The 24,645-nt window shown below is 36.7% G+C and overlaps 1 protein-coding gene across 1 annotated transcript in view; it reads left to right on the top strand.

Moving 5' to 3' along the window:
• Psmd12 (proteasome 26S subunit, non-ATPase 12) overlaps window positions 1-19,423 on the top strand; it is a 28,852-nt gene extending 9,429 nt beyond the window's left edge. Inside the window, exons 4-11 of the mRNA XM_046427770.2 lie at window positions 4,354-4,461; window positions 5,766-5,870; window positions 7,432-7,581; window positions 7,668-7,802; window positions 8,929-9,041; window positions 14,255-14,429; window positions 17,659-17,736; window positions 18,844-19,423. Of these exons, the coding sequence (XP_046283726.1) occupies window positions 4,354-4,461; window positions 5,766-5,870; window positions 7,432-7,581; window positions 7,668-7,802; window positions 8,929-9,041; window positions 14,255-14,429; window positions 17,659-17,736; window positions 18,844-19,053 (1,074 nt within the window). The 3' untranslated portion in view covers window positions 19,054-19,423. The remainder of the gene's footprint in view (window positions 1-4,353; window positions 4,462-5,765; window positions 5,871-7,431; window positions 7,582-7,667; window positions 7,803-8,928; window positions 9,042-14,254; window positions 14,430-17,658; window positions 17,737-18,843) is intronic.
• Window positions 19,424-24,645: the final 5,222 nt, after the last annotated feature.

The raw sequence follows: 24,645 nt of genomic DNA, 5'->3' as shown, positions 1-24,645 counted from the left end.
AAAGGCATTCTCTCCATTTACAACTTCCAAAAAATAAAATAAACGTGCAGCTTTGTCTATTTCTTGATTGATTTTTTTTATTTAATGTTATAATCTTTTTTAAAAAATATATTTATTTTTAGTTATACGTGGACACAATATCTATTTTTTTTATTTTTATGTGGTGCTGTGGATCAAACACAGTGCCTCATGCATGCTAGGCGAGCAGTCTACCTCTGAGCCGCAATCCCAGCCCTAATGTTCTAATTTAATTATGTGTTTAACTGCTTGAATCTATTGTTTGTTTAGCGGTACTGAGGATTGACCCCTGGAACACTTTGTTGCTGAGCTGAATCGTCAGCCCATTTTATTTGTTAAGACAAGCTCTCACTAAGTTGTTAAGGCTGTTCTTGAACTTGTGATCCTTCTGGTTCAGCCTCCCAAATAGCTGGGATGACAGGCATGTACTACTGTATCCTTATAGAGCTGTTGCCTTGAGTAGATTCTGAGTTTTTGGTTTTTGGTTTTTTAGTTTTTTAGGAATATAAAGCTATTGACCACTATTCACCAGTATTTACACCAAAGTAAACAATATATGGTTGGGTAACATTTTGATTACTACAAAGTTATTTTCTTGGCTTGTATTGAAACAGTAATCCAGATTAAAAAGATTGAGCCTACCTGTCAGGAATGAGTTGGGGTAAAGAAAAAACATGCAGGTCAATAATTTAGATTATAAAAATTTGCACACCCATTTATGTAAACAGGTTGTAAATTGCCAGTATATTAGCTATCTGATTACATTTCCATATGCCAAATCTTAGACATTCCATGAATAAAGACCTTTTAATTCACAGATTTCAACTTCTTAAGAAAGGAATAGCAGGGCTGGGGTTATGGCTCAATGATAGTATTTGCCTTGCACACTTGAGGCGTTGGGTTTGATCCTTAGCACCAGATAAAATAAATAAATAAATAAATAAAATAAAGGTATTATGGAATGGCTCACTAGAAGAACCCTTAAATAGCCACTTACCAAGTCTTGCTTAACTAATTAAAACAAACTAGGATTTGTCTAGTTTCTCTGCATGTGGAAACTGTTGGTAGTGATAGCATTTTTCTTTTCAGCAATTTTACAAATAAAACTGTTGCATTTATGTGACTACAGATGTAAGTATTTATTTTGATGTGGCTGTTTTTAATTATCTAAATTTAACAATTAGCAAAGTTGTAGTTTTGGGGAGGTCCAATATATGAGAATGTTAAATTCATTGAAATATACCTTTCGGTGCTCAGTTCTGTTGTTTAAGAGACGATTATTAGATAAAATTGTCTTTCCGTTTTCTAGAAGACTTGGCTTTGTATGGGACAGTTTTGAAAGAGCTACTTAATTAGAAGCCTTAAAGCATCTAGGGTTAAAAGAAACAAAAACATCTATTTATGTAGTATTTGGACAGTTCAACACCCACATTCTAGCTGGGTGCAGTGGCTCATGCCTGTAATTGCAGCTACTCAGGGGATTGAGGAGAGGATTGCAAGTTGAAAACCAGCCTGGACAACTTAACAAGACCCTATCTCAAGATAAAAATAGAAAGGGCTACACCACTCAGTATTTATCCTAAAGAACTAAAGTCATTGTGTACAGTAATAGAGGCATACCCATGTTTATCGTAACAATTCACAACAGCCAAACTACAGAACCAGCCTGGGTGCCTGTCAACAGATGAATGGATAAAAAAAATGTGGCATACAAACAAACACAGTGTTGTTGTTTTTATGTTTTGTTTTTTAGTTTTTAGGTGGACACAATATCTTTATTTTATTTTTATATGATGCTGAGGATCAAACCCAGTACCTCATGCATGGTAGGCAAGCACTCTTCTACTGAGCCACAACCCCACAATGTAGTTTTATTCAGTCATAAAGAAAAATGAAATTATGTCATTTGTAGGAAAATGGATGGAACTGGAGACCATTGTATTAAGCAAAATAAGCCAAACTCAGAAGATCAAGGGTGTGTTTTCTCTCATGTGGAAGCTAGAGAGGAAAAAGGAAAAGAAAGGTGGTGGTGCATCTCATGAAGGTCAAAGGGAGATCAGTAGAGGAAAAGAATCAAGGGGCTAGAGGTGGGGAGTTAGGAGGGAAGTGCTGGGAGGTAGTATTAGCCAAATTATATTGTCATATGTGTACATGTGTTAATATGTAAGAATAAATCCCATCATTATGTACAACCATAACATACCAATAAAAAATGTGGTGGCGGGGAGCTTTTCTCATCCCAGAGCTCTTTGGAGATCGAACTTTTGAAACAATGAAGTTTCATCCAACTTCCCTCAGAGCTGTCTTTGAATAAAACCTATTTGCCTACCCCAAAAAAGGGCTGGGGATGTATCTCACTGGCAGAGTGTTTACCCACCAGGCCAGAGACCCTGGGTTCAGTACACAGTACCTACTCACATAAAAACACACATTCTAAAATACAGCTTTAATTTTAATTTTATAGTGTCATATAATTTGAACTAGTGGAGGTATTATTTAACATATTACTTTTTGGATGGAGAAATTAAGATTTATATTTAAGGCTCTTGGAATGTGAGGACATAAAGAAACATGCAAGCTAGTCAGTCTTGACCTCAAGTAGCATGTAGCTTAGTGAGGAATCTAAATCAGAAGTATGAAGGTATGCCTTTAGTACGTATCCTTAAGATTGATAATACATTATACACATACATGGGGCAGTATTTAATAAGTAAGTGGCCCAAGAGTAGTGAAAGGTATAAGGGATAGCAGAGGAAGAAATTATATGGTTAGTGTGTTAGGGAGGGCTTCTTGGAGAAAGGAATGGAGTCACTCTCACAGCTGGCTAATGACACCAGAAATAGAACTGGTCTGTTCTTTTCCCTAAGACACGTTAAATCTTCATAGATAGGGCAAGTGCTTAGGGACTCATAATTATCGCTTACCTAAAATTGTTCTTTTTTTGCATAAGCAGACTTGGAAAATAACCTTTTTTCCAACATTGCTCCATTAAGGGTTTCTTACTTGCCATCACCTGAGCTTAGGGATCACTCCAACCATAACTTCCCTAAAGACTTACTGACATACCTACATTTTTTTTTTTTTTTCAGAAAGCAGCAGTATATTCACTTCAAATTAAAATATTGATAATACTGTTTTGATTTTGTTGTTGTTGCTTTTTTGTTTTGCTTTTTGTTTTTGCTTTGCTGGTGAATGTAAGTAAAACCTGAGCTTTAGCTGGGCATGCTGGGTGTGCTCCTGTAGTCCCAGCTAGTCAGGAGGCTAAGCAGGAGGATCAGCAGCCTAGGAATTCAAGGCCATGCTGGACAACACAGTGAAACTCTCTCAAAATAAAAACAAAAACAAAACAACCTTAGTTTTCTGGAACCCCTGGTCTCTGAACAACTGATTTTTCAGATAGTTTAAAGTATAACCTGAGCTATTTGAACATTCATTATTTTTCATGGAAATCCTTCCAAGATGGAAGGATGCTGTTTACTTTTCTGCTGTCTTACATGATACTTAAGTTAATTTAACGTTTTTCTTGATGACTTTAGTGTTTTCATTACTAGCAGTAATTATGATGTGATATTTAAAATCTAGATTAGGGATTGGCAGGTGATGCACCGCAGACCAAATTCCACTTGCCACCTATTTTTGTAAATAAACTTATTGGAACCCAGCCACATTGATTTGTTTAAATATTGTCTGTCAGCTTTGAGTTACAAAGGCAGAGTTGAGTATTTGCCACAGAAACTATATGGTCTACAAGTAGTTACTTGGTAAATATTTCCAAAAATCTACAGGAAATGTTTGCCAACCTTCGACCTAGATCATAGAGTATTAGAGGTGGAGGGAATGTAGTCCAGTCCTCTTACACTACCTCTGAGGAAACCAAGGGCAGGAGATTCTGACTATGAGTGCCATATTTTATGGGTGACTGACTCCTTCTCACCCAGAGGATGGAACTCTTTACCTTCTACTCATGCACTGACTCTTGTCTTCCATCACAGTGTCTGCTGATCAGGACTTCCGGCCACTGTGGAACTCTTCTTCTCTCTTCCCTTTTTTCCCCTTCAGTCTGCTACCATGTTTTTCATGCTTTTCTTCTAAGCTGTATCTTTGCATCTGAGATTTTCTAAACTTTATGAATTGTTCCTAGATATTCAGTACTTCTTAGGTATCAAAGGTTTTGATGTGATTTAATGTTTTTTATAGGTATTTCAGTATCTAGAGTAATCCCTTGGGAAGATCAAATTTGACCAAATTTAGACATTTAGCCTTTCCATCATTAGAATACATTTTTTCCCTGTATGAGGGATGAATTTTACTTACGAATAAATTTTAATATTTTAGGCTGTTGCAAAAATGGTTCAACAGTGCTGTACTTACGTTGAAGAAATCACAGACCTCCCAGTCAAACTTCGATTAATCGATACTCTCCGAATGGTTACAGAAGGAAAGGTGAGTTTTAAGTATCTGTGGGTGTATGTTTATTTTTATAAGAAATTCATAAAATGGTATCAGCTTAATACAGCTGTTATTATTTTTGTACATTCCTTTCTAGTATCTTCTCAAATGCAAATGAATATATTTAAATAGTATCAGACTAAGTAAGACCGGATTTTTCTAGGAATTAGTGAACTTACTCCAAATTTTATGTAACTTTTTAAAAATGAATAGAAAATATATAGGGCCAGGGTGTGGGGAGTAGGAAATGTTAGACATGGGGGAAATGATATACAAAGGTTCCTAAGTAAGAAGCACATGGTATATTTAGGAAACTTTAAGTACTTCAATATTATTGGAAATTAAGGTTTTAGGGAGTGGGGATGGAAGGGGTTGCTGCAGAGTGTCTAGATTCATTCAGTAGACTCTTAAGGTTATAGTTAAGTTTTTAATGTTTAATTTCTTAGAAATTATAAGTCTGCTAATGTTAGATATATTTACAAAAAATGCCAAAAATTTTAATACTTGAAGTAGTCTTATATATAAAGATGAATTGAGTTGGAGGTGTAGCTCAGTGGTACAGCACATACTTAGCATGATGTCCTGAGTTCAGTCCTCAGCACCAAAAAAAAAAAGAAAAGAAAAGATAAATAGATAAATCAGACATAGAGCAATGGTGGAATTGTGCAATTGTAGACATTGAACAGCATTTCCTCTTTATGAAGTATGTTATTTTTCAAATAATCAATTCTTTTAAAGCCACTTTTCATTTTTTTGTGCCATTTATATAGCTTATGGTCCTATTATTTGTTAAAACATACTCATTTCATATTTACATTCTGAAAGCAAAACTGAAAAATATAGATAATGTTTCATAGAGACATTTTCTTTAAAATTTTATTTATGAAATATATACATGGCAGATAGAGTGCACAACAGCAGTAAGATAAGTACTCCTATACCTAATAATAGTTCAATTATACCTTTTAAAAATTTTTTTTAAGAGAGAGAGAGAATTTTTTAATATTTTCGGCGGACACATCTTTATTTGTATGTAGTGCTGAGGATCGAACCCAGCGCCGGGCGCATGCCAGGCGAGCACACTACTGCTTGAGCCACAAGCGGGTATGGACCCAGCCCATATCTTTTAAATTTTAACACATTTTGACTGGGGGTGTAGCTTTGTGGTAGAGCATTTGTTTGGCATGTGTGAGGCCCTTGGTTCCATCCCCAATGCTGCAAAAGTAGAAAGCAAAACTAAATAAATTTTAACACTTTTCTACAGAAATTTTGATAACATAAATTTCTTTTATCTCTAGATTTATGTTGAAATTGAGCGTGCTCGACTGACTAAAACATTAGCAACTATAAAAGAGCAAAATGGTGATGTGAAAGAGGCAGCCTCCATTTTACAAGAATTACAGGTAAGGTGCTGCAATTTGGAGTTTGTAAAGCAAGTTGTTGAGTTACCAGTGTCTTATGGAAGTAGCTGACTGATGCCTCATCACTTTTTGTTGAACCACCAAGAGTAAGAATTAATGCAACAGGGGGAGGTTATTCAGGCCGCTGGAAACTATATAATATAATAAACCAACTACATTTAACTTCTAAAACAGTTTTGAAGAAAAGTTAGGACAAACACATTTACCTTGATTTTGTGTGTGTGTGTGCACGTGCCATTATTTGAACATTTTAGTTGTCTTTGGAATTTAAATAAAATAAGTAATATACCGGGCACAGTGGCATGGACCTATAATCCCAGCAACTCTGGAGGCTGAGGCAGGAGGATTGCAAGTTCAGGGCCAGCCTCAGCAGCTTAGTGAGTCTAAAAATAAAAAGCCACATAGGCATGTGGCTCAGGGGTAAAATGCCTCTGGGTTAAATCCCTAGTACCAAGAAAAGAAAAAATAATTAATTCATGCACTGTTTACTTATACCTTAGGAATATGGTATTGTTGTTTGGTTTGGGTTTTTTTGTTTTTTTGAGACAGGGTCTCACTCAGTTGCTTAGGGCCTCGATAAATTGCTAAGGCTGGTCTCAAACTTGGAATCCTCCTATCTCTGCCTCCCATGTCACTGGGATTACAGGTGTGTATCATTACACCTGGTTCATTTTCTTTATTCTTAATGAGTGTTTGATATCTGATAAATTTCTGAACCAAATTGGTTTTTTAGGTGTGTGTGTGTGTTTGTGTCCTGTCCCTGTCTGTTCATTCCTAGTACTGGGAATTGAACCCAGGGGCACTTTACCACTGAGCTGTGTTCCTAACCCTTTGTATTTTTTATTTTGAGGCATTGACTCATCATTATCATTCTCTAGTCCATATTTTACATTTGTGTTCATAAAGAAAAATGTAGCTACCAATTACATGTGAATCTATTTGGATTCTAATTCACCTTTTAAAATACATGAGACTTACAGAATGACTAGATTCTTGGTGATACAAGAAATATTTCTATATGGTCTTTTTCCCCCCAAAAATTTATCTTTTAGAGATACATACTGAAATGTTTGCATGTAATATGTTGAACAAGATTTGCTTCAAAGTAATTGACATGTGGAAAGTACGTAAAGTTGTGTAAATGAAACATCAGTGGTCCTTTTGTGTATTTGTAATTTTCCTAAATAAACAATTACAAAGATGATGAAAACATTTTCACATCAAAATAAAATAATAACAGCCTTCATTCTTTCTTGTCTGAGTGTCATCCTGGACTTTATGAATTTATACACCAAATACTATATCAGAAACATTTTTCATCGTGTTTAATCTGATTTATTCTTTACATTGTATGGTGTAAATCATTTTTTCCCCTCAGTACTGAAGATTGATCCCAAGGGTGCTCTACCATTGAGCTATATCTCCATCCCTTTTTATTTAATTGTCATTACTGTATGTTCATGAAGATTCTTATTTGACAGTGGCCTTTTTAATTTTGTTGCAACTAAATATTATAATATTATTTGGGGAATTATTCTGCTAGGTGGAAACCTATGGGTCAATGGAAAAAAAAGAGCGAGTGGAATTTATTCTGGAGCAAATGAGGCTCTGCCTTGCCGTAAAGGATTATATTCGGACACAAATTATCAGCAAGAAAATTAACACCAAATTTTTCCAAGAAGAAAACACAGAGGTGAGCATATTTGTGACTGTGTTTATTTTAACAGAGTTTGAATAAGACCCATGAACCCCAATTTATTTTGTCAACTTTTTTTTCAGAAATTAAAGTTGAAATACTATAATTTAATGATTCAACTGGATCAGCATGAGGGATCCTATTTGTCTATTTGTAAGCACTACAGAGCAATATATGATACTCCCTGTATACAGGCAGAAAGCGAAAAGTGGCAACAGGTAAGATATTCTAATAATTGACACTGATACTTGTTAGAAAATCTTGGGTCTTCTTATTTCAAAACATTGTAACTGTAGTAATTTAGTGCAGTTCTGTGGTGCCTCTTTCTATTCAGTATATCCTTACTGTATAAGACTAGTTGGGCAATAATTTAAATTACATATCACTTTCGAAGATATGTAGGCTTAATGTTTTGTTTTGTTTTGCAGCACTGGGAGTTGAACCCAGGGTCTCTGCCACTGAGCTGTGTCCCCTGTCCTTAGTTTTCATTTTGAGAGAGGGTCTCCTTGCTTAGGCTTACCCTTGAACTTGGGATTCTCCTGCCCCAGCCTCCTAAGTTGCTGAGATTATAGGTGTGCACCATGGTGTCCAGTTTAATGTTTTTTATGTACAGCTGGTCACCTGCTAACAAAGTATTACTTTGGAAAGTTCATTTACAAAGGCTGTTTTAAGTAGCTTATGTGTATATTCTGTGTTTATGTTGCCAGCTTATTGTAAGAACTTTTCCTGTATACCTTTGTCAAAAATGAATGTTTTGGGGGTTGTGGCTTACTGGTGGAGTGCTTGCCTAGCACATGAGGAACTGGATTCGATCTCCAGCACATTAAAAAAAAAAAAAGTTTTAAAAAATGTTAGTCGAGGTAGTAATTTAAATTAGAAAGTAGCAAATATTTATCTTAATGGATTTATAAAAAGTAAATATTCCAGAAAGAAATTAAAAATGCAGCCTGGTAAGGTTTTTTCCCCCTAATGCTTTTTCTTTTTTTTTTTTTTTTTTTTTGTACCGGGGATTGAATTCCCCAGTGCTTAACCACTGAGCCACATCCTTATCCCTTTTTAATTTTATTTTTTATTTCGAGATCACATATTGCTAAGTTGCCTAAGGCGCTGCTAAGTTACTGAAGCTAGCCTTGAATTTGAGGAATTTGAGATCCTCCTGACTCAGCCTGCTGAGTCACTGGGATTATAGGCATGTGCCACTGGGCCTGGCTCCCCCTAGTACTTTTGGAGTTCAAAATTTAAAATTAATATGTATAATCATTCCATAATTTTTCAGTTCTTGCCAAAGTTTCCATTACGTTTTTAGTCTTGAATATAATCTGTTGTGTTGTTTAACGTTTTTAGGCTCTGAAAAGTGTTGTTCTCTATGTTATCCTGGCTCCCTTTGACAATGAACAGTCAGATTTGGTTCACCGAATAAGTGGTGACAAGAAGTTAGAAGAAATTCCCAAGTACAAGTAAGTGCTTTTGTAATTAGCATAGTATGTCTCATTAGAAAAACCATTTTGAAAGAAATTGTCTCACCTGAGTGTACACTCCTTAATTGATTGCTCATAGATTGTACTAGAGCATTATGTTAAATAAAATAAGCCAAACTCACAGTCAAGGGTTCTATGTTCTCTTATATGTGGAAACTAGAAATAATTAAGTGGTGAGGTGTTTTTAGTATTGCATTAGAAATTAACGTAATGAGATTATGACAGTTTATTCTGAACTACTTATTTAGAAGTTTTGTATCAAGCCAACTTGAGCAACTAATTAGCTGTTTTATAAATTTATTGTTAATAGTCCAGGACTTGTATTTTTTGGAAGTACACACTTCTGATAATCTGTCATGGAAAACAGATATGCTCACAATAAGCATGATGGATTTTTACGTTTTAAGAGGTTTTTTTTTTTTTTCTTTTTAATCTGCTTCATTAGTGTGTTTACAGTTATTTCAGAGATTGACAGGAGAGAGCAGAATGTTAAGTAGGGCAGTGCTTTTTTTGGAATTATGGGCAAAGTGATAGTAAAATCAGTTGAATAGCAATCAATTTGTCTTCTTTATTTTAATATTTATTTTTTAGTTGTAGTTGGACACAATACCTTTATTTTATTTACTTTTATGTGGTGCTGAGGATCGAACCCAGGGCCTCACATGTACTAGGTGAGTGCTCTACCACGGAGCCACGAACCAAGCCCTCAATTTGTTTTCTTTTACTAAATAGAAAGGTATAAAAACTGTTGACTTTTTGAAGTTTGCTATTATGCACGCTAAAAATTCTTTATCTGAAATGCTTGAGATCGGAACTATTTCCAAATTCAGCCTGCACACACCTGTAATCCCAGAGACTCAGGAGGCTAAGGCAGGATTGTGAGTTCAAGGCCAGATTCTGCAATTTACCGAGAACTATCTCAAAATAAAAAGTAAAAAGGCCTGAGGGTGGCTGGGGATGTGGCTCAAGCGGTAGTGCGCTTGCCTGGCATGCGCGCAGCACTAGGTTCAATCCTCAGCACCACATACAAATAAAGATGTTGTGTCTGCCGAAAACTAAAAAATTTTTAAAAAAAAAGGCCTGGGGGTATATCTCAGCAATAAAGTGTCCTGGGTTTAATCTCCAGTACCAAAAAACACACTTTTGATAATCTGTCATGTAAAACAGATATGCTTTCTGATTTCAAGAGTTTTTTGGTTTTGAAATATCTGCATATACACAGTGTGATGTCTTGGGGATGGGACCCAAGTCTAAACACAAAATTTGCTTGTTTCATGTATACCTCATAAACATAGCCTGAACGTAATTTCAACAGTGTTTTTCCCTTTGTTTTCTATTTTGTATATTATTTTCTATAACTATACATAATGGACTCATTGTTACATATTCATACATGCATTTGTTATCACAATATAAATTGGTCCATGTCATTCCCTAGTATTTCCTCTTTCCCTCCCCTTCTCCCTTTCCCTGCTCCCTTTACTCTGCTGTTTTCCCTTCCATTTTCATGAGTCCATATCACTGCCTTTTTTCCTTTTTTCTTCTCCAGCTTCCACATATGAGAGAGAACATAGAACTCTTGACTTTTTGAGTTTGGTTTATTTTGCTTAACATAAAGCTCTTAAGTGTGCCATCCACTTGCCTCCAAATGGCATAATTTTATTCTTTATGACTGAATGAAATTCCATTGCATATATACACATTTTCTTTATCCATTTCTCTGTTGATGGATACCTAGAGTCCAAGGCTGGTTCCATAGTTTGGCTATTATGAATTGTGCTGCTATAAATATGGTGTGCATGAATCATTGTAGTATAATGACTTCTTTAGGACAGACATTGAGGAGTGGTGTGTCTGGGTCATGTGATATTTCCATTCCTAGTCTTGTCTTTGTTTCTTTCTTTATTTATTTATTTCATTTATTTTTTAATTTTTTTGTAGTTGTAGATGGACAGAATGCCTTTATTTTATTTGTTTATTTTTATGTTGGGCTGAGGATGGAACCCAGTGCCTCACACATGCCAGGCAAGCACCCTGCCACTGATCTACAGCCCCATCCCCACTGTTTTTATTTTTATTTTGAGACAGGGTCTCACTAAGCTGCTAAGGCTGGCCTTGAACTTGGAATCATCTTATCTTAGCCTTGCAAGCAAGCTAGGATTATAGGTGTGCATGTATCATGCCTGGCTTCCTTTCCTATTCTTTTTTTATATATATATTTTTTGTAGTTGAACACAATAACTTTATTTGTTTATTTTTGTGTGGTGCCGAGGATTGAACCCAGGGCCCTGCACATGTGAGGCGAGCACTCTACCCCTGAGCCATAACCCCAGCCCCATTCCTTTCCTATTCTATTGAGGAAATTTCACACTGATTTCCATAGTGATTGTAATAATTTACAATTCCACCAACAGTGTAAGTGTTCCTTTTTTTTTTTTCCATATCCTCTCCATCATTTATTATTGTTCATATTCTTTTTCTTTTTTTAAATTCTTTTTAGTCGTAGATGGACACAATATCTTTATTTATTTATTTTTATGTGGTGCTGAGAATCGAACCCAGTGCCTCATATGTGCAAGGCAAGTGCTCTACCACCGAGCCATAGCCCCAGCCCTCATTTTTTTTTTTTTTTTTTTTTTTTTGCTTTTGGTACTAGGGATTGAACCTGCGGCACATTATCACTGAGCTACATGCCCAGGCCTTTTTTAATTTTTTTTTTTTTTTTTTTTTGGTGGACACAACATCTTTATTTTATTTTATGTGGTGCTGAGGATTGAACCCAGCGCCCCGCGCATGCCAGGTGAGCACATTACCGCTTGAGCCACATCCCCAGCCCCCTTTTTTAATTTTTAAGGCAAGATCTCACTAAGTTGCAAGACTGCCCTTGAGCTTGTGATCCTCCTGCACAACCTCCTAAGTGACTGGGATTTACAGGTGTGCACCACCACACTGAGTTTATTGTTTGTATGCTTGATGGTGCCTTTGTAACTGGAGTGAGATGGAATCTCAGTGCAGTTTTGATTTACATTTCCCTGATTGATAAAGATGTTTAGGATATTTTTATGTGTTTTTTATCCATTTGTATATCTTCCTTAGAGAAGTGTCTTCAATTCATTTGCCCATTTACTGATTAGGTTATTTGGGTTTTTTGTTGGAAGTTTGAGTTCTTTATACGTTCTGGTTATTAATCCTCTTTTGGAAGAGTAGTTAGCAAAGATTTTCTCCCATTCTGTAGGTTCTGTTTTTATATTCTTGTTTCCTTTGCTGTGCAGCTTTTTAATTTGATGCTGTACCATTTATTAATTGTTGGTATTATTTTTTTAACTTTAGGAGTTCTATTAAAGAATCCTTGTCTCCACATGTGTGTTGGAATATTGACCTTCCATTTTCTTGTAGGAGCTGGAAAGTTCCTGGATTAATTCCTAGGTCTTTGAGTTAATTCTTTGCTCAGGATGAGAGAGAAGGATATAGTCTCTTCCTTTTCCATATGGATAGCCTGTTTTCCTAGCACCATTTGTTAAACGGGCTATCTTTTTTGCCAACATATTTTTGGCACCTTTGTCAAGGATTACTGTATCTGTGTGGGTTTGTCTCTGTGTCGTCATCTTTTCTGTTTCACACTCTATGCTATTTTTATGCCAGTAGTTTTTATTACTATAGCTCTGTAGTATAATTTGAAGTCAGGTAATATGATGCCTCCAATATCATTTTTGTTTTGTTTTCTTTTGCTTAGAATTGCTTTGGCTATTCTGGGTCTTTTATTCTTCCATGAATATTAGGACTGTTTTTTTCCCCAAACTCTGTTAAAAATGTCATTGGGGATTGCATTGAATCTGTATTTTGGTAATATGGCCATTTTAATAATCTTAATACTGCCTATCCATAAACATGGGAGTTCTTTCCATCTTCTATTGTGTTCTTTAATTTCTTCAGTGTTCTATAGTTTTTATTGTACATGTCTTTCACCTCCTTGATTAAATTTATTCCTAGGTTGTCTCAACAGCTTCATTTCTGGTATATAGGAAAGCTATTGATTTTTGTATGTTGATTTTTTTATCTGCTATTTTGTTAAATTTGTTATTTAGCTCTAATAGCCTTCTGGTGGAGGTTTTTAGATCTTCTGAGTGTAGGATCATATATATCATCTACAAGCAGTGATAATTTGACTTCTTCCTTTCCTGTTTTTATTCTTTTTATTTTCTTCTCTTGCCTAATTGCTCTGGCTAGAATTTCTTTTTTCTTTTCTTTTTTTTGAGACTGGGTCTCAGTACGTTGCTGAGGGCAGGTCTTAAACTTACGATCCTCCTGCTTCAACTTCCTGAGTCACTGGGATTACAGGTGTGCACTTCTGTGCTGGCTCTGGCTAGAATTTTTAGTGTTATATTGAATGGGAGTGGTAAGAGTGAACGTCCTGTCTTATTCTGATTTTAGAGGAAGTGCTTTTGGCTTTTCCCCATTCATTGTGATGTGGCTTTCAATTAATTACATTTATTGATTTGAGTACGTTAAACTCATACTTTTAAAATATTTTTTTAGTTGTAGATGAACACAATATTTTTACTTATTTATTTTTTATGTAGTGCTGAGGATCGAACCCAGTGCCTCACACCCACAAGGCAAGTGCTCTGCCACCAAGCCAAAATCCCAGCCCCTAAACTCAACTTTTTGGTGGGATACTAGAGATTGAAATCAGGGGCACTTTATCACTGAGCTAAATCCCTAGCTCTTTTTATTTTTTCTTTTGGGACTGGGTCTAGCTAAGTTGCTAAGGCTGGCCTTGAACTTGTGACTTTCCTGACCTAGCCTCCTGAGTCATTGGCATTACAGGTATATGCCACCATGCCTGGCTCATAACAATATTTTTAATAGTTTTGTACACGAAACAAAGTTTATGTATATTGAACCATCAGAAAGCAAAAGTGACACTGTCACACCATTATTCCTGTGACTTTTTGTACTACCAAAAATCAGTTGTTTTCTTACACTTATTCACACATAAGTTCGGCATTTTAAAATTATCACAACCTGCCTTCAAATGTATGAAATCAAGTTTAGAATTTCTAATTGTGGCATCATGTCAGGTCTCAGAAGATCTCAGACTTTGGAGCATTTTGGATTCTGGATTTTTGGATTGGGGATGGTAAACCTTCATTTTGATGGATTTAGAATATAAAATTTTCTATAATTCACAGGGATCTTTTAAAGCTTTTTACTACAATGGAGTTGATGCGTTGGTCCACACTTGTTGAAGACTATGGGATGGAATTAAGGAAAGGTTCCCTTGAGAGTCCTGCAACTGATGTTTTTGCTTCTACAGAAGAAGGTGAAAAAAGGTGGAAAGACTTGAAGAACAGAGTTGTTGAACATGTAAGAATCTGCATGATAGAGATGCCAGTTTTTATTTTAACCTTCAACTAGTGAATTTACTTTTCTGCATCGTCTTGGGATTGAACCCAGAGGTGTTTTATCACTGAGCCATGTCCTACCCTTTTTATTTTTGATTGGTTAGCATTGAATTTGTGATCCTTCTGCCTTGGCCTCCAAGCCACTTGGCGAACACCGTACCACTTAAAATTTTTTCTTTTTTTCTTCCTTCTTTTTTGGTGACAGTCTTGCTGTGTTGTCAAGACTGGCCTCACAAACGCTCAATCCTCCTGCTTTGTCTTCTCAAGTAGCTGGGATTTCAGGTACATGCCACCATGGGTTTTTTTTTTTTCCTTCAAAGTACTGGGGATTGAACTCAGGAGCACTTTACCACTGAGCTACATCCTCTACCCCTGCACTTTTTTAAGAAAATCATTTTTAAAAATTTTGAGACAGGGTCTTGTTAAGTTATTTGGGGCCTCACTAAATTGCTAAGGAAGGCCTTGAACTTGTGATCCTCCTGCCTCCTCCTCCCTAAGCCTCCTGGGATTATAGGCATGTGCGATTGCACCTGGCTAAACTTTTTTTTTTCTTTTGAACTCAGGGGCATTCAACCACCAGGTCACATCTCTAGCCCTGTTTTGTATTTAATTTAGAGACAGGGTCTCACTGACTTGCTTAGCACCTCGCTTTTGCTGAAGCTGGCTTTGAACTTGTGATCCTCTTGCCTCAGCCTCCCGAGCCTTTGGGATTATAGGCATGCACCACCTCGCTCAGCTAAAATATTAGTTTTTAAATTTGGTAATCAAATGATTCTTCAGGATTTTTTTAAAATTCTAATTAGTAGGATGTTATGTTTTTAATTCTTCACCTTAGGATTTGTTTCCCCTTTATGCCCTAGGTAGTAGTAATGTATAAAGTTTATTGTTTAGATGTGTGCTCTTTATTTCCCATAGTGTGTCCTCTATCTTATCTTTTTTTTTTTTCCTCTTATTTTTGGCTTTTCAGAAAAGGTAATTGTATTTTAGAATGTTTTATTTGAGGAAGACAAAATTTTATAGTGTATAAACCAGAAAGAGTTGAGTATGGTAGAACACACCTATAATCCCAGTTATTCAGGATACTGGAGCAGGAGGATCACAGGTTCGAGCCCAGCCTGGGCAGCATAGCAAGACCCTGTTTCAAAAAAACAAACACCAGAAGGCATTTCCTAAGAATGGGGGAAAGAGATGTTTTTACTCTAATACTTACTTGCTCATCTTGAAAATGGGTAATATGTCTTAAAATTGAACTTTGATCTTCACAGAATTGTGTCAATATTGATTCATTCACATAAGAAATATTCTTTTGAGCCGTCTATGTGCCAGATACAATACAAAGTGTTGGGGCACATAGGAGAATAGGATACCATCCCCAGCCAGTTGTCGTGGCGCATGCCTGTAATCCCAGCGACTCAGGAGGCTAAGGCAGGAGGATCACAAGTTCAAAGCCAGCCTCAGCTCTGAGCAACTCAGTGCAACTTTGTCTCTAAATAAAATACAAAATAGGGCAGAGGATGTGGCTCAGTGGTTGAGTACCCCTGATTTCAATCCATGATACCACCATCTCCCGCATATCACCCGCCCCCCCACAACTAAATAAAAGAATACCATCCCCTACATCAGGAAGCTTAAAAGTCAGTTGGGCACGGTAGTTCATCCTTGTAACCCCAGCATCTCAGGAGGCTGGGGCAGGAGGATCACAAGTTTGAGGCCAGCCTCTGCAACTTAGCAAGTTTCTCTCACAAAATAAAATTTTAAAAGGCTTAGGTATGAGGCTCAGTGGTAGAGATACCCAGTACCAGTGGGTGGGATGGGAAGAAGCTTCTTAAAAGTTTAAATAAAGAAGTATTTATAAGTAAAAATATTAAGATATTATAGTAAAAGTATGTAGCAAGTCAATTGGGGCATAAGGAGAAAATTGACTGGTTCTACCTTGAGGAAGGGTCACACTAGATAACGTACAAATTGATGAGTGTGGTAAGATTTACAAAAGGAAGAGGTGATTATGAAACAAGGGAAAGTTGCTATTTTAGCAGATGAGGTGGTCTGAGCAAAAGTACAGGGGCATCAGGGCTTTTGGAAGGAAGGAGGCGTGGGAAGGGTCATGCACATTTTATACACTCAGGTAGTGAAAACTTTTAAGTAAGAATATAATGTCCAGGGGGCTGGGGTACAGCTCAGTTGGTAGAGTGCTTGCCTTGCATGCAAAAGGCCCTGGGTTCAATCCCCAGCACCACACACACACAAAAAGTATCCAGGCTTATATTTTCAGAGTCCCTCTGTGCATATGGAGATTGGGCTTAAAGATAACAAGAAGTTGGGCACCATGACACAAATCTGTAACCCCAGCTACTCAGGAAGCTAAGTCAGGAGGATCAAAAAGTTTGAGGCCAGTGTGGATAGCCTAGTGAGACATTATCTCAAAGTAAAAAATAAAAAAAGGTTGGGGATGTGGCTCAGTGGTAGGGCACCCCCAGTAAGATCCTACAATCCCCACTTCCACACACAAAAAAAATACTGAAGATGAGAAGGTTAGTTAAATCAAGGGCTATATGGATGTGAATGAAGATGGTATGGAGTTTTTTAAGGAAGAGAAGAGAGAGAATGTGGCCACTGGTGCAATTAAAGGGTGATGGGAAAGATGGGGCCTAAAGTGCAGCTTGGCTTCCAGGGAGGTCGGTGTCACTGTCAGCCCTGGTACAGGTGCAGGTTCGCCTGCTTTGAGATGAGTCCATTCTGCTCTCCACTCTGCCTAATTTTTCCTTGCAAGTGTTGGTGTTTTATTAAGAACACTGATATAAATAACTGGGAGTCTCTATGTCTTAACTCCAGTGTCATTTCCACAGAAATTAGAAAACTTGAAAGTTACCTTTAAGTAGGTAAAGTATTCTAAGATGTTCTCTGATCATTTTTTAATCACTAATTTAGTTAAATACAAGCATAGATTTTAACTGTATTTAAAGAGTTGTGTAAAGTACTCAATAGTTCTCAGGTAACTACAGAAATCAAAGTATGTCCACATTTATTTTTGTTTTTGAAGTTTAGAACCAGCCTCCTTCTGGTGGCAGGTTATATAAAAATAAAAGCTTTGAGTCTGAAATTTTAAGTAAACTTATTTGGATGTGAAAATGAATGGACTTTCAGTCTTACTAACAGCTGTTATGTGTTCCCTGCCCTCTGTCCTGTACCAGAATATTAGAATAATGGCCAAATATTATACTCGGATAACAATGAAAAGGATGGCACAACTTCTCGATCTGTCTGTTGATGTAAGTAGTAAACATCATTGTCTGGGTTATCCATCATTGTCTGGTTAATTTATCAGTCAACTTGTAAACATTAAATGAGAAAAAAAGAATTTTGGTTTTTTATTAATTGTAAGTTTTAGTGATAGAAAGTTTCTCAAGCTTGAGTACCAAAAAATAGCCTAAGTCATAATTTTTTACTGATATTATTTATGCTAATTAAAATATCATCAAAAGTAAAAAATAAAAAAGGTTGGGGATGTGGCTCACAACATTTAATAGACGGGGGTTATGGTTCAGTGGTCTGGGCTCAATCCCCAAAATACTCCTTATCACTTCCCTCCCCCCAAAAAAATCTTTCACTTAAATATTAATTTTACATTGACTAATTTGAAGTCTGACATGTATATATAATAAATATGCTTAGGTTTCCACAAAAATGAACTGCATCAATAGAATATGTGAGGAGGGGCTGTGGCTGCAGCTCAGTGGTAGAGCACTCTCCTAGTATGCACACGTCCCTGGGTTCGATCCTAAGCACCTAAAAAAAAAAAAACTGAGGAAGACTTGACTACAGTTCACCTGAAAAGGGCTTTTAGAGGAGCAGGTTTGCGTTTCACGTTGACAGAATGAACACTAGCACACAAATATCCGGCAATGCGTGATGCTCTGGAAAGCCCATTCTGTAGGAAAATCTGGGAACAGTTCTCACAGATGAGGATACTAGAGTCTTAGAAGCAAAATGTCTTACCCATGGCTATGTGCCAGATGGTAGAGCATGAATTCTACACTGGCAACAAGCTATACCAGAGTGCCTTTCAAGGGGAAACAGAGAGAAGGAAATTAACTGACATGCGTTTTGCCAAGGCTCTGGTCTCCTGCACCAGTGGTGTTGAGTCTGGAGAAATGCACATGCGACTCAACCCTGACCCCCTAGAGACTGAGGTTCCCTTCATACCTTTGACTGTCATACAATAAGTACATTAGTTAGGATAAGTACATTATCATTTTATAGTCAATGGATTTTAGCCTTGTATGTTCTTGGATGAAGAATTTTTAAAATGCTTTCCTTAAGTTTTCTTTATCATGTGTAATTATTCTGTCTTAATTCAATTTGTCTTTTTCTTGCAGGAGTCAGAGGCTTTTCTCTCAAATCTAGTAGTTAACAAGACCATCTTTGCTAAAGTAGATAGGTTGGCAGGAATCATCAACTTCCAGAGACCCAAGGATCCCAATAATTTATTAAATGACTGGTCTCAGAAACTGAACTCATTGATGTCTCTGGTTAACAAAACTACACACCTTATAGCCAAAGAGGAGATGATACATAATCTACAGTAAGGGTCCCAATGCTTTTAGAAAAGAGATGAAATAGGAAGTCATTAAAAAAAAAAAAAAGACTGTTATCATGGTGTATATGTTGGTTTCTTTCTTTTTTATTTTTTTTTTCTATTCTCTGCTTCTTTATCTAAAATCTTAAAATAGTGGATGTGTTTGAGGCTCCTTTTGACCTTTCATTTCCCTAGTTTCATTAATTCTGCATTTGCAGTTGGTGCAAAAATACACATTTCTGTTGTCTGAATACACAAAAAAAATTGTGCCATAACTTACCCAAGTATGTTTTTCTATCACTGGAAAACTTTTTAGCTATTTGTTTTCATTCAACTAACAACTATATAATAATAAAAGCAGTATATGTGTGTTTACTTTCTATGGTTACCTCTGCTTCTAAATGATTTGTGGGTAGTGATTTGATAAGTGTTTTTTTGTGTTGTTGTTGTTTTGGTGCTGGGAACTGAACCCAGGGCCTTGGGCATGCTAGCCAAGTGCTCTGCCACTGAGCTACATCCTCAGCCCATTGACAAGCAGTTTTTGTTTTGGGTCCTTTATTTTTTTTATTTTTTGCACTACAGAAAATTGAACTCAGGACCTTGCACATGCTAGGCAAGTGTTCTGCCACTAAGCTATAAGCTATGTCCCCAGCCACTTTTTTTAAATTTCTTTGAGATAGGGTCTTGTCATGTTGCCCATGCTGGCCTCAAACTTGCCTTCCTCCTACCTCAGCCTCCCAAGTAGCTAGAATTACAGGTGTGTGTATTCATACCCAGATGTTAAATTATTGTGAAGCTGTCAGTGACTTATATTGAGAACGTTGCATAGGGCCCACAAAAACATTTGGGATAGAGTTTTGATTTGTATTGGCATTGATTTGGTATCATGGCAGGAAATCCCTAGATGGATGGAGTGATATGGTGGGCATTTTTTTTCTTTAATCAGACTGTTTTCAATCACAGTAATTTGCTTATTTTTATCTCTCTTCCCTTGACCACTTATTTAACAAAACCAAGTGACCTCTTGGTAACACAGGCTGCTGGGTTTATCCTATGTAAGGATGGTGATTTGTTTTTCTTTTTTTTTTTTTTTTGTCAAGTCCTCTGCCACCACCCCACCTTCTTTGTATGGACTTAAAAGTAGCAGTCATTTTTATAAGGCTTCCTTATGGCTTTTATTTATAGGTCTAATTATGTCATTAATATTACAAATTCACTATCTCTTTAGGAGCTTCAGTTCCATTATATGATTCAGGATAATCTAATTTTTTTTTTTTTTTTCATGCTTAGAAAATGACAAATACTTTCAGGCCACCCTCATAGAAAATGGTATTGTCAATTTTTTTTTCCCCACAGAATTAAAAACTCTATTGTCAAAAGAAACATTTGAAATCAATTACTGTGAGCAAAATTTGGACATTTTTTAAAAACTTGATTTATTTCAAAGAAAATGTGAAAATGAACACCATCAGAAAGTTACTGAAAATGAGATTTAAATGAAGAAAGTGTGAGGTCTACTTATTTTTAAAAACCCAAATGAAAGAAAAACTACATTCTAGAAATGACATTTCTCATAATTTCCCACTTAATGGTCACTAAATTATCCTATTTCATGATCCCAGGGCTTGGGACAGTTGTGGGACCTCTGTAATATTTATGTCCTGAGTCATTGTGAATAACGACTTATAGAATAATTTTTATTGTGAAATTTAATGCACTGGTCACATTAATAGCATCAACATCTGCTCTCACTTATCTTTAAAAAGCTAACCAAAATGATGGCAAGTTTAGAAACAGAAGCTCACACCAGCAATAAGAATATGGTTCTAATTTTCTTTTGAATGAAAAGGATAGAAAAAGTCATTTTGCATTGTTGATTTGTGAGTGAAGTTGGAGCTAATGTGAATCTAGCATCTTGTTAACTTCAGCTTTCTCAGGACTCATGACCTCTGGGCCTGCCAAACCTAGATTGGCTAAATGATACTATAAAGATCCCGAATATTCTTCTTTGGTCTTCATTAAACATACTCTCAAACTAGGCTCTTCATGGACTATGATTTGGTGCCATTTGTAACTGTCCTGGTGACCAAATCTCAATCTCATTCATTTATTGCCCTTTTCAAAAATTAATCAAGAGGACTTATTATTTACCAGTTTCTTAGTCTTAAATAAGTAATTATTATAAGGTATTCAAAATTTGAGATGTTCAAAACCTACATGAATCCTGTTTATACTTCAGACCTAAAAGTTTATGAGAGGACAGAACTACTTTCTTTTAGATACAAGGAAGATTGTTCTTGATTCATGATAATTTTCAGTAATTTATTAACTAGCAGGTAGGTGATGAGCCTTTTTTTTTTTAATGAGTTACCTTACATTTCCAAATAATGTTTTAAAACCCAGTAGCTCTTTCTGTAATTACCTTCATTTTCCATGTTTATTATTGAATCATTGAGAAACATAATTTAAAATTTATATAGTTCCATTCTATGTAGGTGTTAAAAGCATTTTATAAAAGTACATATTTTTAATTGTTTTTAGCTTCTGAATATAGCAGCAATAAAAATACAAATTTGTGGGTAGGGGCTGGGGATGTGGCTCAAGTGGTAGCGCACTTGCCTGGCATGCATGCGGCCCAGGTTCGATCCTCATGCACCACATACAAACAAAGATGTTGTGTCCACCGATACTTGAAAAATAAATATTAAAAATTAAAAAAAAACAAACAAATTTGTGGGTATTAAAGAAAACCTAGAGAATAAACTCATACTTTAAAAAGGTCAGTTCTCTTACTGTTTAAAACAAAAGCCGTAATTTTCAGATTTTTATCTTTCTAAAATCCTCTCTCGAGAAACCTTTGTTCTGGTTTTTTTATTGAGACTTTATTTTTTAGATCAGTTTAGGTTTATGCAAAACTGCATGGAAGGTACAAAATGTCCCCTGTAGTCCTTCCATGCATGCACAGTCCCCCATCATCAGCACCCCAACAGAGTGATGTGCTAGTTACAGTCCGTCACTGTACACATCACCCCAAATCCACAGTTGACGTTGGAAGTCATTCTTTTTTTTTTTTTTTTTTAAAGAATTTTTTAATGTTTATTTATTTATTTTAGTTTTCGGCGGACACAACATCTTTGGTTGTATGTGGTGCTGAGGATCGAACCCGGGCCGCACGCATGCCAGGCGAGCGCGCTACCGCTTGAGCCACATCCCCAGCCCCGGAAGTCATTCTTGATGTATATTCTGTGGTTTAGAGAAATGTACGATGGTGTGCATCCACAATTACCATATCAGCATTATTTTGAGTACCTCCAAAGTGTTCTCTGTTCACACCTCTCCCAGTCCTTGGCAGCCACTGATTTTTTGTTGTTGTTGTTTGTTTGTTTGTTTGTTTTGTCCTAGAGATTGAACCAGGGGTGTTCTTGTTAAAACAGATTTTTTTTTTGGCTTCAACCTGGGTTTGACTGCAGGTCTGGGATGAGGCCCCTGAGTTTTCTACCAGACCACCTCCCCACCTTTTTTTAAGAGACAGTGTCTCCCTAAGTTGCTGAGGCTGTCCTTGAACTGAGGATCCTCCTGCCTCAGCCTCCCCAGCTGCTAGGACTACAGGGGTGGGCCACCAAGCCCATCCCACTGATATTTTTACTGTCTCCATACCTGTCTTTCACAATGCCACAGAGTGATAGTATGTGGTCCTTTTCAGATTGGCTTCTTAGTAACATGCATTTAAGTTTCTCTTTTTTCCCCCCTTCAGTATTAGGGATTTAGCCTAGTAGAGCTTTACCACTGAGCTGTTCTCCCACTCCTCCTGTTTCCTCCACATTGTCTCAGGGTCTTTTGTTTTTTTAAAGCACTGAATAATATTACATTGTCAGTGGTACTTGGTTTATCCACTCACCTATGGATGGACATCTTATTTTCTTGCAAACTTATTATTAATCTGCTATAAACATCTATGTGCAGGTTTCAAAAGTCAACCGATTGGCTTTTCCCCCTTAAATTCTCACAGGGTTGATGACTTAGGTTGTACCTTATTATGCCTTTGACCAGTGGCTCTCCAAATTAATGCACGTCAGAGCAACCACGAGCTTGTTAAAACACAGATTTGGGGCTTCAACCTGGGTTTGACTGCAGGTCTGGGATGAGGCCCCTGATTTTTCTACCAAGTTCTCAGATGATACTCAAGCAATCTGGTCCACAGACCACACTTTGAGAACTACTCCTAAGAACACTAATAATAAAGCGATACAAAAGAACTGAACTTGTTTTTTTTATTTTGGCCGCACATAGTGGCACACCTGTAATCCCAGCTAACTCAGGAGGCTAAGGCAGGAGGGTCATAATAAATTGGAGGCCAACCTCAATAATTTGGCAAGATCCTGTCTCAAAAAGCGGGGTAGAGAGGGGCTGGGGTTGTGGCTCAGTGGTAGGGCACTTGCCTCGCATGTGTGAGACACTGGTTCTAAGCACCACATATAAATAAATAAAATAAAGGTCTATCAACAACTAATAAACATTTTTTAAAAAGGGGGGTGGAGGATTGGGATATAAGAGTTCCTGGGTTTTCAACCCCCAGTACCACCCAAAACTAATAATCATGAGTGAATTAAATGTAACAGTGAAGCCACAGTGTGAGCCCAATTTTGAGTTTTAGTGATCTGAAAGTCTGAATTTGTGCTGCCTCCTGAGACATAGAAAAATGCTGTCAATTTTTGAGTGACTATAAAGTAATGTTGCTAACTTGGATCTTGATTTTTTTTAAGACTAAAATTTTTATCATTTGCCATTTCCTTTTTTAAAAAATAAGGTTGGGAACCATATCTATCTTTGTGTCTGTCACTTATATAGTAGAAACTTAAGTGCTTATTGAGTTCAATTGTTATGCAACCTATTAACCTTTTTGAACCTTGTCATTCCTTGCTGGAATTTTGTTTAATCCTCAACTTCCAACTTTACAGTTACCCAGGAATTTTTTCCCCCATCAGAGTAAATCCACCCTAAAGCATAAGATTTAAGCAAAGTTGCTAGAACGAACCACACAGCTATAGTCCCAGCTGCCTAGGAGGCTGAGACTGAAGGATCACTTGAGCCCAGAAGTTTGAGGCCAGTCTGGGCAAAATAGCAAGACCACCATCTCAAAAAAATTATAAAAATAATGAAGTTATTAAACATTTCCCATGTTGTAGCTGCCCATATTACCTTGGTTTCTTCAAATATGAAGAATTTCAATAACAGTCTGAATTGCACCGTTTCTCAGAAACAGATCAAAGATTCAGCTTCCCTTTGTAATTCACTCTCCACCCCCAGGCCCTTCTGACTTCACTAGAAGGAAATAGTCACACTTTCCCTCAGTTGTAATTTCTTTTTTATTACAGGAAATTGAACCCTGAATCCGGGCCTTGAGGATGCTATACAAGCGCTCTACCACTGAGCCACATGCCCAGACCCTTTTTTTTTTTTTTTTAAATTTTGCTTTTGAGTCTTGCTAAGTTGCCCAGACTGACCTTGGACTTGCAATGCTCCTGCCTCAGCCTCCTAAGTAGCTGGGACACAGGCTTGCGCCTCCCTTGGTTTTTGTTGTTGTTTGGTTTGTGTTTTGGGC

Source organism: Marmota monax, unplaced genomic scaffold, assembly GCF_021218885.2.
Source record: "Marmota monax isolate L192 unplaced genomic scaffold, Marmota_monax_Labrador192_F-V1.1 WCK01_AAM20220418_F8-fsc00285, whole genome shotgun sequence".
Classification (NCBI taxonomy): Eukaryota; Metazoa; Chordata; class Mammalia; order Rodentia; family Sciuridae; genus Marmota; species Marmota monax.
The sequence above is the reverse complement of the archived record's forward strand: the minus strand, read 5'-3'. Positions and strand labels throughout refer to the sequence as shown.